We start from the raw sequence: 19,079 nt of genomic DNA on the forward strand, positions 1-19,079 counted from the left end.
CGGCCTATGAGCGCTACAACGAAGGCAGAAAGTACTGGGCGCAGCTGATTCTGGCAACCCAGAATTTGGGTCGGATCTACTGGGTGCACGCTTCTGGCCGCAAAGATGTGCCCGGAAGAGAAGAAGGACCTGGTGAAGAGACGCGAAGTCCTGGAGAAACTGTAAGTCCCCAGGCCGTGGAGAGTCTAGGCGCATGTGGGCTGACCTGTTGGCGTGACGACCAGTACCGCTATGAATCTTTTGGTGGCATTTGCTGTTGCCCTTAAGCACAAGCTGCGCTTCGAACCATACACGTGCTACGAGGACATCTCGAGTCTCATTTCGCACCTGGATACCTTTGCCAAGGTGGCCACCGAGGAGGACCCGAAAATGCGCACCGGACCTTCAAGCGCCCGAGTTTCTTCAAGAGCGTGGGCGAGTACCTGGGGTGTCGTTTGCAGAAAGCAACCCACGCAAGTCCCAAGAAGGCTGCCGTCCCCCCCTGGGCAACCTCCCCTCGAGATTCTGTCGTACCTTGCCTCCTTCACCGACGAGCTCGCCCTCAGCGGCCGCCTGCCCGTCACCATGCACCAGACCATGGCCTACAACAACATCATGTCGCTCAACGACGTGCAATGGGCACGGAAAGAGTGCTCACCACGCCGCTCCCCATTGCCTACTCGATCGCCATCGCCCAAATCACATGGGTGTACATCCTGCTGCCTTCCAGCTCGTCAAGGTGCTGGGTGGATCACGATTCCGCTACAGTTGCCGCGGCGTATATCATCCTGGGCATTCTGTTCATCGGTCGCGAAATCGAAAACCCTTTTGGCCAGGACGTCCAACGACCTACCCCTCGAGGCCTATGCTGCTCAGGTGGCCGCCGAGATGGACGTGATCGCCAGCCGTCCCGTCCGCCCCAGCTACAGTGGATAGAATCCAGGACAACCACGTCCTGTGGCCCCTGTCCCACTCCAGGCTGGCCCGTGGATGAACCGTCGAAGAAAAGATTCACGAGGCCGTCAACCACAAGGTCCTGGCCACCTTTCACAACAAACGAGCCAGGAAGAGGCGATTGCACAAGGGAAAGTGCACTCGGAAAGAATGGCCACAAAACGGTGAGCGTTGAGGCCGTGTAGGCTGTAGGCAGAGTAAGGGGCGTCTTGAATTTGTGTATGAAGGAAAAACGGCGGGGCGAGGAAGTGTCGGGGTTGGAAAATGGTCTGGTCATGACAAAATAAGCCAAAATGATGCATGGAATGGCGTCGAGCATTTTGGTTTCACTTTCTACAAATCTTTTTTCTCCTTCCTCCCGTTGCTTGTCTCATAAACCACACGACAACGCTGGGGTTGTTTTCGTCACACATACCTATTAACCATCTAATAAATATTGATCATACACATGGCTAGCTCTTCTCTGTCCCATTCTTCTCCCACCAAACTTTTTATCTTGGCCTTTCAACGATAGGGCAACGTGCGAACCATCTCCTTGATGTCTCGATCCTGCCTGTACTCGGCAATGCTGTGCTTGCCGGCAACATGGCAGACCAATGTCTCCTCGGTTTTACACAATGTGTCTCGATCGCGATGACACAGGCATAGGTAACAGGCGTACCTGAATCTGGACGATGACACTTTGCCACAAACCGCGGGGTCAATATGAAGGACTTAGTATCGACCTTTTCGTCTTTGTCGCCGTAGCGACTTCCACGTGAAGATGATCTTCCTCGACGTTCCCAGTCCCGATCGGTCTCCGGATAACCACCTCCTTTTCGATTCGCCAGGAGGATTGACGCCCCTCTCTCTCTCATCTCGGTCCGCGGGGGATTCTCTAGCAGGGTACCACACGCCGGGCAGGTGACGTGGACCAGTGTGGAGACTGGCTATGCTGCAAGTCTACCGCATATGGGCAGAATAGAGGGTCTTTTCTGTTGGTGCCGCTCCGGCTGTCGTCATGATACAGATTGTCGGCTGCTGCAGGAGGAGTGCTTTCGTACAGGTGGATGGTCCCAGCCAGCCTCACTTGCTCATCTCCTCGAAGAGAGGGCGTGGAGGACGTACGGCGGATGGGCGCTCCAGGCCTTGGCCCTCGTCTGGGGATCGGGGCGGACTGGAGGAAACGCTGATACTGATCTTGGAGGGCGCGAATGCTGCCCTCGCGCAAACTCGGATGTGTTGTACAGCCTGCTCAGATCTGGCGGTTGGCCAGTAAGCAGGGCTTCCTCCAAGAGCTTGATGACGGTGCTTTGGAGTACTATGATTTGGCTCTGCAGCTGGGTTTGAGCGACCACTGGTCAGGAAAGCCAACAGTCAGCACGTCGTTCCTGGAGAAAGGTAGAGCGGGACTGGAGGTCTTACGGTCACCCCGGGCAAACTTTTGTCCCATCGTATTGTAGAAGCGGTCGTACTCTCGCTGGATACTTGGGCCGCCGTGCTGAAGAGAGCGTCGAAGATGGCGGGCGCCATCATCGTCTCGGTCGTGGTCATCATCCGCATCGGAATCAGACGCGGAACCGCCACCCTTTGCTCTCTTTCTCTGACCCTGTTTGCCTTGCTCTTCCTTCAGTTTCGTCCTCTCTTCCTCGGCCGTGTTCAAACGCCCTCGAGCTCCTTTGATTCGTTTGTTTTGGCCCTTGTCCCGCTTCCTCTGCCGGCGCTGCTCGACCAAGCGGTCGTAGAGGTTGATGCCTGTGATGAATGTGCCTGCAATGGTCGAGATGAGCGTTGCGAGGACAAATGCTTGCTGCGGGAGCTGTCAGCTTTCACGTCGTCAAACGCAAGAGAGATGGATGCTCTACCTGCCTTCAACTCTTTTTTCTCAGCCAAGTTGGCAGCGTCCATGGCTGCTGCTGGTCGGTTGTCGATAGCGGCTTCTGCACAATAGACGGTCGATAGCGACGTTTGCTGGCCAGAACTGGAGGGGAATCACGGATAATTAAAGTAGGACATCTGATCGACATGCAATACGGCCCAAGTACTGACCCTGGGACCAAGATGGCATTCCTCAGGCCCCCTCGACATCATCCCGCATGGGCTGTCTCGGTTCTGTGGTGTGTTGTGTCCCGTCGAAAATACAGGGTTCCAACCCATGACATCATGGGTGCTATTGAAGTCACTGGCAATTGGCTGCTGGCTGCCATTGGACGGGTGGGTGCAGATCATGCATCTGGGGCTGCTATAGTACTAAGTGTCGGATCAGCTTCATCAGCATCGGTTGCATCCGAAAGAGCCAAGTGGCACATTTGGAAGTACTGTTGTCTGCTAGCGTCAGCAGGTCAAGTGACCGCCGTATGATGATGGTGATGACGACGCTGCAGCAAGAGGTAAAAGAGGTAAGTAGGTAGGTAGTGTTATTCTGTAGGTACTGCGGGTCACACTGTGGCTCGTGCACTTGCCCTTCACCCTTAGATATCGTGCACAAATAGAACGGGCCGCCCGCCAGCTGAAGGCGGGGGGCTGCCCCTCACCGCCAAGCACGGGGCTCCTGTCCAGCTTGAAACTGCCTGTGCTGTCCATCGGTGCCTGGACCCGACGCGGGTCGGGTGCCCTTCCTCGCAGCGCGTTCCCGGCCGATTTGAACCACCTACTCCGTAATATCCCCCGATCCAATTGAAGCTGAGCTGCAACCACCACGCGGACAGCAGGCCAACCTCACGATGCTGTCGGGAATCCTCATCTTCAACCAGAAGGGCGAGAATCTAATCTTCCGTGCCTTCCGCAACGACTGCCGCCCACGTCTCGCCGATGTCTTCCGCATTCAGGTCATCAGCAATGCCCAGGTCCGCTCACCCATCCTGACCCTCGGCAGCACCACCTTCAGCCATGTCAAACACGAGAACATTTACCTGGTGGCCATCACCAAGAGTAACGCCAATGCCGCTCTCGTTTTTGAGTTTCTCTACCGCTTGATTCAGCTCGGCCGTGGCTACTTTGCCAAGTTTGACGAGGCCGTCAGAACAACTTCGTCCTGGTTTATGAGCTCCTGGATGGTGTGTTTGTCTTGTTTGCTTATCTGCTTGTTGTCTGCCGCGGCGGCCGCTGCTAACGGTGCTCTCTCTCTCCCTTTTGCGCAGAAATTATCGACTTTGGCTATCCCCAAAACACCGAGACCGACACGCTCAAGATGTACATCACCACTGAGGGCGTCAGGTCGGACGCGCGCCGTCGAGGACTCGGCCAAGATCACCATGCAGGCCACGGGCGCGCTGTCGTGGCGCAAGGCTGATGTCAAGTACCGCAAGAACGAGGCCTTTGTCGATGTCATTGAGGATGTGAATCTTCTGATGAGCGCAACCGGCTCCGTGCTCCGAGCCGACGTCACCGGCCAGATTATCATGCGCGCCTACCTGAGCGGGACACCCGAGTGCAAGTTTGGCCTCAACGACCGCCTGCTTCTTGACAACGACGGCATGCAGACTCTTCCGAGCGGGAACAGGCAGGGGAGCAAGGCAACCAAGGCGGCTGCCGGCAGTGTGACGCTGGAGGACTGCCAGTTCCACCAATGCGTCAAGCTGGGCAAGTTTGACAGCGACCGCATCATCTCATTTGTGCCGCCTGACGGCGAGTTTGAGCTGATGCGCTACCGTGCCACCGAAAACGTCAATCTGCCCTTCAAGGTCCACGCCATCGTCAACGAGGTCGGCAAGACAAAGGTCGAGTACAGCATCGGTGTGCGCGCCAACTTTGGCTCCAAGCTTTTGCCACAACGTTATTGTCCGCATCCCGACCCCGCTCAATACGGCTAGGATCACGGAGCGGTGCACCCAGGGAAAGGCCAAGTACGAGCCGTCGGAAAACAACATTGTCTGGAAAATCGGCCGCTTCACCGGTCAGAGCGAGTTCGTGCTGAGCGCCGAGGCCGAGCTGACCAGCATGACCAACCAAAAGGCCTGGAGCCGACCGCCACTGAGTATGAGCTTCAGCCTCTTGATGTTCACCAGCTCCGGGCTGCTGGTCCGATACCTAAAAGTGTTCGAGAAGAGCAACTACTCCAGCGTCAAGTGGGTGAGGTACATGACGAGGGCCGGGAGCTACGAGATCAGGTCAGTTTGCCAACCCAACTGGCTTTTAGAGGTGGGGGAAGTGTCCATGCTAACACGGCCATGCCAGGTTCTAACCCCGTTTACTAATACCATGTGTTTTCTTTGGTGTGTCGCGGTATCTGCTGCATTGCATAGCACTGGCGTTTGGCGGCGTTTGGTTATTTCAAGAGCATGCGAGAATCTAATGATACACAACTTTGATCGGGAATGGGAAAAAAAGAAACACCGTCTCCCACAGTGGCAGACCAGGACATGGCAGCCCACGCCAGCGGTTCTGCACAACGGAACTTTGATGTCTCCTCGGAATCACGTACTCCCTTCGCTGTTGCATGTGCTACCTCTTGGAGGGTGACCGGCGGGATGGGCCCCAGAGCTGACGAGGTGGCGGCGCCCGTCTCGATCATTTCTCTGGTTCCCATAACCTTATGTTCAGATGGCTTGCTGGCAAACCACTGCTAGCAGCCTGCGGACTTCCGGTTAACCCTGATCTTCTCGCTTCGTTCCGAGAGCACCCTGACACCCGCCTCCATCCTTTAACCGCGCTCTCGTCGATGGCTTTTAGCGTAAAAGCCGCCTGGTTTTGATCATGCGCTTCTCTCTCTCCCTCGTGGCCTCGTTCTCTGCTGCTAGGTGCCGTGGCCTTGTGTGCCCTGGCCACCGCCCAAACCTACACAAGCTGTAACCCAACGGCCAGTGAGTGCCCAGATAGCCGTTTGAGGTCCTCTCAAGGGACAGATGGCAGCTGACCAGACTTTGTGCAGAGCGCTGTCCCCTGATGTTGGCCTGCCCGTTCCTAAGTACAGCATTGACTTCCGCAATGGCCGGACAACAACCATTGGTCATCTGTCGGCACGGGGTCCGTCACGTACACGCCTTTCGGCGGTGCCTTCACTATCAACAAGCAAGGTGACTCCCCACCATAGAGACAGCCTGGTACTTCTTTTTTGGCCGTGCCGAGGTTGCACATGAGGGCAGCCAGTGGCACGGGCATCGTCAGTTGTGGGTCCTAGAGTCGGATGACTTGGACGAAATTGACTGGGAATGGATCGGCGGCGAACGGAAAGAGGTGCAAACCAACTACTTTGGGAAAGGGAACACAACCACCTGGGACCGTGGCGGCAAGACCGCCATGGGAGACACCCAAGGGCTGATACATAACTACACCATCGACTGGACCCCAAGCCTGGTAACATGGTATATCGACGGTGCCATTGTCAGAACCCTGGCCTATCAAGATGCCCTCGGTGGCCGCAATTTTCCTCAGACGCCCATGAGGCTGAAATTGGGCATTTGGGCCGGAGGGGATTCAAATAATCCAAACGGGACAATTGACTGGGCCGGCGGCGTCACCAACTACACCCAGGGGCCGTTTACCATGTACGTAGAGAGCGTCTCGGTCACGAATCTGAATCCAGCGGCGAGTTATTTTTATTCGGATTTGTCCGGAAGCTGGAAAAGCATCTCCATGACAAATGTCACAACCGGGCCTGTGCCAAGCCAAGCTCCAGAACCGATGCCGGTAGGAGAGAGTGGCGGTGGCCAGGGTCGTGAAAGGGACAGACAAAAGAGACAAGGGCGGAATCACCAGCGACGAGGAGCCCTTTGTGACCCACGACGTGACCGAAACAGCATCTGGCGTGGCTTCCTCGGCGACCGGTTTTGCCGGACATGGTGGAAATCCCATCACAACAACCACCATGGTTTCCACAGACCGCCCTACGGAGCCTGCCAACATCATTTCCGGAGGAAGTAGCTTGACGACTCGATTTGGTCTCATGGGGATCTTGAGTGTTGCGGTGTGTACAGTGGGAATGCTGGCAGCAGTTTAACTTCTTTGTTGGATTCGTATGGCTGGAGTCTTTCTTATTGAAAAGTTGATGGTATGGGCACCTACCTAAGCAAACCTTTCCTTGCAAAACTCATTAGAGATATTTGGAGAATATTAGTAGTTCAAATCGAAGACCTACTACTTACAAACTGCTCGACGCAAGCTCCATTGTGAAATCGTATCTGACTGGTTGCAAGCCTCGACCAGTGGCCTTCTTATCTTGCTGTCTGCGAGCAACTAGGTGGGTGAGTATGTAAGGGTGCTCAGGGTGGAAACATAGGTCTTGGCCTAGCTGAACACACGATAAACCAAAGTCGAGTTAAGGTAACTCCATGTAGGCGATGTTGGAACTAATCTTGGATGGTTGATAACAGGTTAACAAGGAACCCATAGTGCAACCAAGTCTCTCGGCGATCATCCCGAGCCTTCTGCAACACATAGCAAGCTTGAGCTTAGCTGCTGATCGTATCTGTTTTCTACTTTACAACGTATGATACAAACCACTCGGTGCTCTCGCGGTAGTTATATCAGTCGTACCTGTCTCTCAGTAGGTAGGAACGTGCACCAGCATCGGTGTATTTACAGCATCTCATCCAACGATGCATTTGTCATGACATGGCTCCTATGACACATTCACCCGCCACGGATGAATTTCCCGAGCAATTTTCACGAGAAAATCTCGAGGAGCGTCTTCACAGGTACACCAGCAATGCCTCGGACGCGGCCAAGCTCAACGTAACACTCCCCGCTCCCACGCTAGCCTCCTCCACCTGTTCGATTCCTTGCTTCACACACGTTCCGTCTTGGAAAGTCTGACCACCAAAGGTGGCGGGACTAGACCTGTCGGATCTAGAAGTAGCACTACTCCCAGTCAGTCTTTTGGACAGGACGCTCGTGAGGCCGGAAGGCAGTCCAGTCAACGTGAAGCTTTCTCTCGATCTGGTCCCCGATTCGTAGTAGTTGGAGTTGATGAGCAAGATTCGGATGGGCTTGTTGTCCTTGTAGATGGCGTATCCCCCAAAGTTATTCAAGAAGCTATCCAACGGAGCAATTCTTTGTGCTTCTGCCAGGGCCGCCGTGATGAAGTAAGCCCCATAATAAGGGTTTCCCATACTGAACCTGCCCCACCAACAGTACTGACAGTTTCCGATAGTTCCCTGGTGGAAGTAGATAGACTTGATGCCCAATAATAGGGACTGGGCCACATAGTCTACGATCCACAAAGCGGCGCCGAATGTTGGGCTTATGCCACCCCCTCCTGCGATAATGCTGTCAGTAGCCGCAGAAAACACAGACGTTATATAGGACAAACCTTGGGTTGCGCTGTTTGTCTCCCCCATGATATAGTCCTTGCCAGCAACTCTGGCTGCCGCAGCCTCAGCCTTGAAGGGCGCAATCTGTGTCGCAATCGCGCTATGGCTCATGAGTCTTGCCAAATTGTAGGTCCCTGCCCACTGTGGGTAATTATGCGAGTTGAAATTTTTGACAGCTGCCATCGCGTTTCCTTCCTCTCTGGCCAGATTCGCATTGTTGAATTTGTCTGTCCCAAAGAAGACGCCCGCGGAGATGATGCTGGAAGTTGTCAGATTGCTGGCCAAGGCCCTCTGCCATTCAACCTGACTGGCACGGTCCCGAGCTGCGTTCCAGGTGCCACCAGCGATCGGGTCGCTATTGGTGTAGAAGTTGGGTTCGTTGCCGAGCTCGATCGAGTCCAGGTTTCTCATCCTTTGGTGAGCGAGCCTTGAAGCTGCGAGAGTGTTGCCCAGATTATTCAGTCGCCTGTTGAGTCCAATTATAACCTTCCCGGGGTATGAGGCCGCCAGGTCGAAAAACGAAGGACCAAACGTCAGACTCATGGGTGCATCAGCGGGGTTGCTGACAGAGTAAGTGACCGCTGCCGATGATTGGGCATTATATGTTGCCCGGTCTCTGTTGATATCCATTAGAGCGTGAACCCGAGGTGTCTTCATGCAAGAAAGATATGCTTACTGCGTTGTTCCACCAACCCTTACCGGCGGCCATGAGCCGGTGAGATCTTTGAAGTTCTTCAAGCACGTCATGGTGGACGTGACATTTTCCATGTAGCCAGGGAAAGTGAAGAATTCCAGTCTACCCTAGAATGTCAGCCAGAGGTGCCTTGAGTTTCACTCGAGGGGAGACAGCAGTTGACTTACGACACGCCCACCGGCGCCGGATCTAGGAGAGGACTGGAATTCGATGGAGGCGATGATGGCACGCTGTACGAAACAGCTGCAACGAGATGTGGTGCATAGCTTGCAAGCCACAAAAAACACAATCTGCTCACCATCATTGCTAGATAGGAAAACCAACAGGAAATAGTATACAACTTCCAGACAACGAGTTAGTTATTGGTCATAAGGACGTGTCCATTTTATTCTATATTGAAGATCTCTGTCAACACGAGAAAGGTTGCGTTGCAATGCCTAGCTCGGGTTGCGTGTGGCATACAGGGGTTTGACAACTGGAGGTAGTAGTACCCCTTGTTGCAAAAGCTTGGAGCCGGCAAAATACAAACATGATGCGGAGAAACTTAGTTCATTGGTGGAAATAATAGGCCGTCGAAACTGGCTTGCCATGGCTAAAAGGAAGGAAAAGTTTGTTTCACAGGGACATCGGAAACAACCCAATTCAGTCTCTACGAACATGACATCGAGACTTAAGGACAATGTCTAGGAAGACTCAGAGCTCCTGAGCTTTACGATGGTAATTTTAGCTCAACTAGCTACACAGCACTATAGTAACATAATCCCTGCATCGTTTTTCGCGCTGATCTGTATCGCAGACCGACATGTCGGGCTGTTCCGCGAAGTGGGCAAGACATAAAGCCATCCCCATGGAAGCTAGGCTTTATAGGCTGCTGGGATTTAATATGTGGAGCGAAAACCGTCGCGTTACTGGAGGCCAGTGTACACTCCAGTTCCGTGGCTAAAGGTCGCCTGAGCTTCTTCCAGTTTGTCGGGGGCTCCCTGGGTACGGTAGTACCGTGGAGGGTATTTATCCTGCACTCTGCTCCGTACGTGCTCCTAATCTCCTATCGTTAGTTAAATACTTTTAAAGCTTTTTTAGTCGTAGATAGTTACTATCCCTCTAATCGATATCTAGGTTATAGTCTTTATACTATGGTTGCCCTAGGATTATATTTTTCGAGGGTCCTATATTTATAATATCGAATATAATTAATATTATTTTTCCTTCGATTATAATGTCTAGGGGTAGTATCTTCCTATAGACCTTTTACGTAGGAAATAGTTTTTATATAACGATTTTTTTTTGTTTTTTACGGTATACGGGCCTGGTATACGAACTATAGTAAAATTAAGTTTATCTCCGCACTACCGTTTATTAATGCTATTACCTAGAGATCCCTTTACCGTATAGTAACCTAAAAGTATTTATTTTTCTTACCTTCTCTCTATATGGTAGTAACCTCACTAACGAGCGCCGGATCGTTATTCTATACCTTTACCTTACGCCAATACCTTTAAAAATACCGTTTGTGGTCCGTTAGAGGTTAACGGTTCCCGCGAAAGGCCGCGAGTCGTTTCTTAAGCAGTTATATCGTTTAAAAGCGTTCTCCTACTCCGGGTTATTTAATAATACGAAGTCTTTTAATTATACTTACTTAGTTTCCTCCTATTTTCCGTTTTTAAAAATTTTTTATATTTACTTTCGATAGCGGTTTTTTTATTTAATCTTAAACGTTTTAGCTTAATAATATTACTTAACTTTCTCCTGTAAATAAATAACGTAGTCTGGGCTTAGATATTATCTTAATATTATTTCTTCCTATAAACGTATATTATCGTTTATATTTTAACCGTTTATATATTCGATATGGTATTTTATATACTTTAATATAATCTATATAACCTAAAAGCTATCCTTTAATTTAATTAGGTCCTAAACTTTTTATAAGATATAGTCGTTTAGGTCCTTCTATTAAGCTTTTTTCTATCGGGCTATAGTCCTTTTAACTAGCTATAGCTTACTCTCTTTACTTACCTTACGTACTAGCTAGTAACCGTATAATAACTTACTTTAATAGTACTTTATATATTTATATATAATATATTAAAACTAAAGTACTTTTTAATATTCTGGATATTTAGGATAAAGCTATACCGTATCTCCTTTATAGGGTATATATTATATAGGTATTAGTATATCCTTTAGTAACTTCGCGATCTTAATACTAATAACCTTTTTACTTTTCTAATATTTTTTTTAGCTTTTATATAAGAGCTTTATAAACTATAATATATTTTATAAAATAATAATTCCGTATTTATTATATTACCTTTTTAATATTATTTACTTAATAGGTCCTTACGTAAGACCCTTACCCTTAATAACTTCCGTAGTAACTTCCGTAATAATCTATATTAATTAATTTCGTAAAACCTATATTTAAAAATCTCTTTCTTTATACTTTACTTTTAGCCTTTTTAGTATTTTCTTTACTTCCTAAAACTCTATATCTTTTTATCCGGCGTATTAATTAAAATCTTCCTCGAAGCTTATTACTCCGCCTTATTAATACCCGATAATTATTACTTTTATAACTTTCGGTCCCTTCGATATAGTAGTTAATGCGATCTTCTTTTTCTATCCGAGCTACTTAGGTACCTTATAATCTTTTTTAAAGTATTTTACTTTACTATAATTGAAATATTTAAAGTTATTTTTACTTTAGCTCCGGCCTTACGGCCTCTACTACTATATAGTATCGACGTTTATCGGTCTTAAGTATATAGTACCGGAGTAGCTAGTACTAGGGTATCTATTTATATTTATTGTTAAAACGATTATTACTAAAGTGCCTTTTATAGTTATTACCGTAGATACTTTTACCGTAGTTTTTTTTTTTATACGATACTTAAACTACCGATCGTCGATCCGTATAGCTATAGTAATATATTTATCGATAGTATCGGGCTTTAACTCCTTATATAACTTATCCTTTACCTTTTTTTTAAAGCTATAGTAAAAGAGCTATATTAATCCTTTATTGTTAATAGTATTACGTAGGCTATTAATTTTAAATTAAATTACGTAGTTAGCTGCTAAGCGCGTTTAGCGTAGGCTTAGGAGCCTCCTTTACGCGCGCTTTACCTCGTTGTATTTCCTAAATACTTTTTTAAACTTAGCTTTAAAGGTACGGTAGCTCTCGAAGTATTCTATAGTAATTTTTTTTAGTCTTCCGGCTCTTATTTATAGTAATTATCGAAAATAGGTTTAAATTGTACGAGAGCCCTATCCTTAAGCTTAATAACCGCGAAAATTATTTTCGACTCTTTATTAGTAAATTAGTTTAGATATTAACGAAAATAGGTTTTAAGCTAAATTAAAAATCTTTTAAGTTCTGCCTTTTCTCCTTTATAGCGCTCCGGTACCGGGAACTTAATAGTCGACTTAGTCGTAGTTAAAATAGCGAAAATTTAATTCCGGGTTTACTAAGTCTCGTCCTTAAGTTCCTTAAAACGCTTAATAACCTACTTTACGGTAAAGGGTATAGGTCTAGCGGAAGGTCCTTCGGCGCCTAGGCTAGGCAGGACGCCTCCTATCTAAACGTTTTTAGGTCCGGCTATAGTAGTGAAAAGACGCCTTTAACTTATCCGTAATAGAGTTAAAGTAAGTATATAATATATAACAAACTCCTATCTAGAACCTCTAAAAGGGATACTAATTGACGGCACTTTTAAATAATCCTAGTTCGGTATAGCTAAATAGTATATAATAATGGCTTACCTTAATTATAATAGTCTGATACTAACGATTGTAACTTATATTGTATACTGCGGAACTATCTATCTATACTAGCTAGTTCCTCCGTATATATAGACCCGTGGACCGTGGACCGTTGTCTTGCATACGGTCCTCGGTCCGCTCCGTATTGGCCGATACTGGACCGTGGACCGTGAGCCCCGCCGCGGTCCCCGGTCCCCATTTTATTAGTCCGTCTGATCTCCTGGACCGTGAGCCCCGCTCGATGGCGCGGTCCAGTCTTGATTGGTCCTCGTGGCCCTACTGTCTTCCAGAACCGTGATAGTATGTATAGACTTAGGGACCGTAGACCGTTAACTTATAGACTGTCCCGGGTCGACTCTGTATTAGTCGATACTAAACCGTGGACCATAAGCTCCGCCGTGGTCTCCAGTCCTAGTTTTATTGGGCCGTGAGCCCTGCTCGATCGCCCGGTCCAGTCCTGATTGGTTTATTGTGTCTCCATTGTCTCTCAAAACCGTGAAACTACTTTAAATTAATAATAGTAATAAATATATAATCGAGTAATATAGTTTTTAAAATCTTTAGTAAAACTATGAAAACCGAAGGACAACTAAATACCTTTAAAATCAAGAAATGACTTTCAATTTATTTTTATAATATTCATTGTAATTTTTATAAAGAACTGTCTTTAACAACAAAGCGCCTGGGGGCAACGTAATAGAAGGGAATAGTGGCCTTATCCACTGTCAAAAGGGTAAATAATTAAAATTCTAAATTTTGACAATTGGATCTTAATAGTATAAAACTACCATTGAATATTTTTTATATTGAGCCAGCTTAATATTTGAATTGTATATTAAGAATATTCTTTTTTATTTTTTAAATATTTTATAATATTATTAAGATATATACTATACTGTAATGATTATTGAAATAACTTCGGAAGTTTTATTTAATAAACTTTCTAACAATAATAAGTGAAGTATAAAAAGTTAATAAAGATATTTTATATTCAAAAATACTTGATTTCATGTAAAAGGCTTTTAATACTTTACTTTCAAAATTTATATAAATTTAATTCAAGATTTATCGAATATAAATTTTTGAAAATGTCTTTGCTTTTGAATTGTTGTTTATTATTTTACTGTATAAAAGAGGAGAGTAATAATATTTCATGACTTTTACATGTATTCTTTAGTAATCAATGCGCAGCCTTAGGGATTTATTTACTTCTTCTATAAAAAAAATCGTTATTTATAGTTTGTTACTCAGGATAATTTAATGCTTTTATAATATATTTTATTACTTTTAATTCCCCACTTTCTTAGAGATATCCTAAAAAGGACTTTATTATTTTCTCTTTTAAAATGACATAGTCTTAAAATGAACCTTTAAAAACACAAAGCTAAACATGTTTTTAATCTACATGTTTTATTATTGTTACTTATTAATGTATTTTCATTGATTCACGTATTAACCTATGTTTTTTTATTTTAAGTAAGATAATTTAAATTAAATTGATAACCTAATCAGCGCCTATATTATTAGCTTAGTCATACTTACATATTTTAATTAGTAGTATTTAAATTCACTGATCTTTGTCCCTTTTATATTATAATCCTTTCTTTAGTACTTTGATAAAAAAGTTTAGACTTCATGTTAATATTCTATCAGGAATATTGATGGTGTTCTCTATATGCTATAATAGCTAGTTAAAATAATTAATTAGATTTCTTGTTTCTAGTACTAAAATCTTTCTACTTCTAAAAAACAATAGTAATTATATTTTAATATAGTATGATATTCCTTGACAAAAATAAAGTTATTATTGATTTACAATACGAGGCAATTCAGTAATTTAAACTTCATGTTCACTTTTATGTATTTTCATTTCAAATTATACTCTTAATTTGAGCCTCCTTTTAAAACATTATTATATTGAGATGGAACTTTACATATTGTCACGGTTTCGGTGAAATTGGAGATGTAAGCAACCAATCAGGACTGGACTGGGCGATGAGCGGGGCTCACGGTCTAGGTGGGCAAGATAGACTAATGAGATTGGGACCGCGGACCGCGGCGGGGCTTACGGTCCACGGTCCAGTATCGGCTAATAAGGAGAGGACCAATGGCCGTCTGGAAGTCAACGGTCCACGGTCCTTAGGTTTATATATGGGGGAACTAACTAATATAGATAAATAGTTCCGTAATATATGATTATAAGTTATAATTATTAATCCTTAAATTATTATAATTACGACAATCATTTATTATACATTATTTAGTTATACCGCACCAGGATTATTTCAAAACATCTTAAATTAGCATCTCTTTTAAAGACTTTAACTAGAAGTTCGTTATACGGTATATATTTTGTTTAGCTTTATTATAGATAAGTTAAAAGTATTTTATTATTATACCCGGACCTAAAAACGTTTAAATAGGAAACTTCTCGCCTAGCCTAAATGACGACGAGCTTTTTATGACAATTATTAGATCGGATATTGTATTTAGAGAGTACTTCATGAAATATATTAAAGAAATTTCAAATCGAAGTTTAATAAATCCGGAATTAGATTACTATAATAATTATATCTAAATCAATATTTACGTTCTCGGTACCGAAATGTTATAGAAAAAAGCTGGAGCTTAAAGGGTTTTTAATTTAGTTTAAAACTAAGTTTTATTACTATTTATTCTAATTTATTAATAAAAGATTAAAAATAATCTTTAAGGTAATTAAGCTTGAAAAAAAAGCTTTAATATAGTCCGAATCTATCTTTAACAATCATTATAAGGAGAAGGAGGATTAGGAGAAAATTACGGTTTAATATATTAAAGGTTATTATATTTTCGAGGTAAAATTTAAAGAAGTATTTAGGGAATACAATAAGGTATTTCTAAAAGAGATTTATAAATTTGATATTAAACGCGATTTATAGTATTACGTGGTTTTATCTAAAATCATTAATTTATATAATGTTATTAATAATCATGGACCAATATAGTATTTTTACAACAGCTTTAAAAAGAATAAAGGATAAATTATATGAAAGTCGGGGCCTAAACTATTGATAAATATATCGTTGTAGTTATACGGATCAACGATCGGTAATTTTAACGTGATACCGAGTGGAGAAATAATACTAAGGGATAGTAAATGAATAACCGCTTTAACGATAAACGTAAGCGGTAATACTTTAACATTGGCTACTCCGGTATTTTTTAGGTAAGACTAATAGAGGTTACCGTCATATAATAATAAAGGCGGTAAGGCCGAAGTTAAAGTAAAAGTAAAGTTAAGTATGTTATGTATAGAAAGTAAAGTACTTTAAAAAGGATTATAAAATTTAAATAATGTAATTGAGAAAAGAAAATTACGGTAGTTACTATATTAAAAAGCATGAGGGTTGCAGAAGTTATCGTTGTAGATATTAGGAAAGTAAAGCTTTGAATTTCGAAGAAAACTCTAATTAATATACCGAATAAAAGGAAATACAATTTTGGAAATTATAAAAAATAATAAAAAAGTTAGAAGCGAAGTATAAAAAAGAAAAGTTTTAAATGTAAAATTATAGGATTAATTGATATAAATTATTAAAGAAACTACTATAGGAGTTGTTAAAAATAACAACCCTGTATAATAAATAGAACCTACCCAGTAAATAAAAGTAAAAAAGTAATACAAATAGAATAGGATAATCTATATGTAGCAAGTACTATAGATTAAACGGTTTGCATAAGAAAAACTAGAAAAAACATTAAAATAAATACTTTTATTTTCATAATATGTATTTTTTAAGGAAAATAAAATATAACTTTATTTTGAAAAATCGGAATAATAAATCGTAATTTTGTTAAAATATATTATGAATAAATATGTATATGTTATATTATCAAAGTATATTACTATACGATTAATCGCCGGTATATGAAGCAGATAAGGAAAGTAAAGAATAATTAAAGAAGAATCTAATATGGAAATTAAAACTTTTTAAAAGAAATGGACGATTTTTGTCTATAGAAATTTAGGATTTGGTTAAATTAGAGGATAGCATCTAAATAATATATTTTGTATTCGAATATATAGGATACTATTTCCAATAGGTAAAAAATTGAGGTATAAAAGATAGTATAGGTTTATAAAAAAAGTAGTACTTACGTGATATTGAAAACGCGGACTATAAGTTTAACTTACGAAAAAGTTAAGCGATATTGGTATATAAACGAATTTAGAGAAACAACAAGCAGTAAAGCTATATCAATATAGTAAGATAATAAAATGGTTAAAAACGGGAAGTAAAAGGATATTAAGCGGAACTAATTAAAGAAGTTACGCTATCAACTAACTCTGAATAAAAAAAATACTATTAAATAATATAACCGTTTAAGAAACGATTCACGGCTTTTCGCGGGGGCCGGTAGTTGTTACTAAGTTATAAAAAGTATTAGTTGAAGTATCGGTATAAAGTAAAAGTATAAAATAACGACTCGATATTTAGTATTAAAATCACTATTATATAAACAGAAAGTAAGAAAGATCAACGCTTTTAAGGCATAGTGTATTAAAAAAAGTATGTCACCGGTAATATTAGTAATTAAGAGTACGGAAAAAATTCAAGTTCGTTATAATTCGTATATTATATTAAAATATTTTCCAAAAATTAAATCGTAATATAAAGATTATTTTAACGTAAAAAGTATGTAGAGATATATTATTTTTAAGTAATATAATCGAAGGGAAATAATTTTGATTATACTTAATATTATGGGGATAGTATTTTCCAAATATATAATTTTAGGGTAATAATAGTATAAAAATTACAACTTAAATATTGATTAAATGGATGGTAGTTATTTACGATTTAAAATAAAGTTTAAAAGTATTTAATTAATAATAAAGAATTAAAAAGTATATATACAATAAAGTATAACATAAGTATCTCATATAGTATTACCGTATGGTGTTTCCAAGTAATAGTATACTTTATTGATGTAGGCGGTAAAATCGAAGAAGCAAGGTTAATAGTATGAATAAAAATATCAAAGGTTAATTGATATATTTATTATAATAATATAAAAAAAGGCGAGAAATAAGCGGTACCGGTAGAATATTCAAGGTATTTAACATTTACGGTTAAATATTAAAAAGGATGTCAAAGCGGAGACTATAGAATCACGAAATTAAGTTAAAAGAAAAAGTTAAGCTACGGTTATTTAAAGCTTATTATACTAACGATAAGTAAACTAGAAAGTTACCGATGTATTGAGACGAAAATTTAAAAAAGAAAATTTATTAAAGAATTTATATTACAAGTAAAACATGCTATTTTCTTTATACCGAAAAAGACAGGTAATGTACAAGTATATAGAAATTACTATAAATGGAATAAAGAAAGGGTACTTGTACAATATTTACTTATGACTGATGATATTTAAAATACAGAGCTAAAGAACTAAAATATAATATTTTATATATTTTAAATATACCCATTAAATATATTCACATATATGTTAAAGAAAAAAATCATAAAACATAGGGTTTCATTTAAGTTATAATTTTTTCAAATGCTTTGTAATTTTATTTGAGTTAATTAATATGCATATAAAATTTTAATGTTTTATTAATTACACGATCTAGAAATACCTTAATAAAATAATAATATTTTATTTCGATAATGTTTTGATTTATTTATATTTCTTAGAAGAATATAAACGATACATATAAATAATACTTAATGCATCATATAAAGCCGGACTTTTAATTGATAAAAAAAAGTAAGTTCTATATAAAAAACAGAATCTTAAGGATAGTCAATATTATTAAGTAAAGTTTGAACAAAGCCTAAAAAAAATTGTAGTAATTAAAAATTAAGTAACGTTATAATTATTCATATATATTAGGTAATTTTCAAATCGTATAACCTTTTATTAGATATATTTTTGGAAATATGTAAGAATTACACAGGTATTTCATTATTTAATTAAGAAAAACGTAGAGTTCCGGTAAAGGTAAAAGGAACTATAGGGCTTTTAACAGTTAAACAAGCTATTTTAAAGGAGCCTGTTTTTCATTACTAGACTTTAATGGACTGTTCGAGGTCGTGGCTAATATATTGAATTATACGATCGCAGCATAATTAGGTTAGGGAATCGACAATGAAAAATTTTATTTAATAACTTTTCTTTCAAGAATTTAAAGGAGGTATGTAAAGACTATTTAACTTCGGATAAAATATTATTTATTATTATTTAAGTAATTAAAAAGCAAAGGCTATATTTTAATAGTATTAACTATATAATGTATACTTTATGTAGCTTTTAAAAATTGTTAACGTATAATGAACACGATGGTTACAGTTTCTTTCCGAGTTTAACCTTTAAATTAATTATACAAAAACTTCGAAAAATATTAGGGTGAGTTAATTGAATTAAAAAACTAATTAATAGAAAAATATATTGATGGAGCTATTTTTACTACT

At 41.2% G+C, this 19,079-nt stretch overlaps 5 protein-coding genes across 5 annotated transcripts; 3 read left to right on the forward strand and 2 right to left on the reverse strand.

Moving 5' to 3' along the window:
* Positions 1-105: 105 nt before the first annotated feature.
* On the forward strand, positions 106-915 carry QC763_0028970 (uncharacterized protein; the record flags this gene model as incomplete). Its single annotated transcript, XM_062905491.1, has 2 exons — positions 106-161; positions 225-915. The coding sequence occupies 2 exons, from the start codon at positions 106-108 to the stop codon at positions 913-915; spliced, it is 747 nt and encodes a 248-aa protein (XP_062767762.1).
* A 522-nt stretch (positions 916-1,437) lies between these two features.
* QC763_0028980 (uncharacterized protein) lies at positions 1,438-3,000 on the reverse strand (the record flags this gene model as incomplete). The annotated part of the gene is given in 6 exon segments (XM_062905492.1): positions 1,438-1,594; positions 1,627-1,862; positions 1,880-2,144; positions 2,161-2,269; positions 2,338-2,722; positions 2,962-3,000. 6 exon segments carry the CDS (start codon positions 2,998-3,000, stop codon positions 1,438-1,440), a joined length of 1,191 nt encoding a protein of 396 aa, XP_062767763.1.
* A 355-nt stretch (positions 3,001-3,355) lies between these two features.
* APM4_1 (clathrin associated protein complex medium subunit) lies at positions 3,356-4,724 on the forward strand (the record flags this gene model as incomplete). Its single annotated transcript, XM_062905493.1, has 2 exons — positions 3,356-3,968; positions 4,053-4,724. The coding sequence occupies exons 1-2, from the start codon at positions 3,636-3,638 to the stop codon at positions 4,722-4,724; spliced, it is 1,005 nt and encodes a 334-aa protein (XP_062767764.1). The 5' UTR covers positions 3,356-3,635.
* An 883-nt stretch (positions 4,725-5,607) lies between these two features.
* On the forward strand, positions 5,608-6,850 carry CRH1_1 (transglycosylase; the record flags this gene model as incomplete). Its single annotated transcript, XM_062905494.1, is given in 4 exon segments — positions 5,608-5,699; positions 5,783-5,927; positions 5,947-6,540; positions 6,545-6,850. Coding segments are annotated over 4 exon segments (1,137 nt in total).
* Positions 6,851-7,275: 425 nt separating this feature from the next.
* On the reverse strand, positions 7,276-9,233 carry QC763_0029010 (uncharacterized protein). The gene is made up of 4 exons (XM_062905495.1): positions 9,024-9,233; positions 8,839-8,958; positions 8,162-8,778; positions 7,276-8,107 (listed from the first exon to the last, which is right to left on the reverse strand). The coding sequence occupies exons 1-4, from the start codon at positions 9,158-9,160 to the stop codon at positions 7,542-7,544; spliced, it is 1,440 nt and encodes a 479-aa protein (XP_062767766.1). The 5' UTR covers positions 9,161-9,233; the 3' UTR covers positions 7,276-7,541.
* Positions 9,234-19,079: the final 9,846 nt, after the last annotated feature.

Source organism: Podospora pseudopauciseta, assembly GCF_035222475.1.
Source record: "Podospora pseudopauciseta strain CBS 411.78 chromosome 2 map unlocalized CBS411.78m_2, whole genome shotgun sequence".
Taxonomy (NCBI): Eukaryota; Fungi; Ascomycota; class Sordariomycetes; order Sordariales; family Podosporaceae; genus Podospora; species Podospora pseudopauciseta.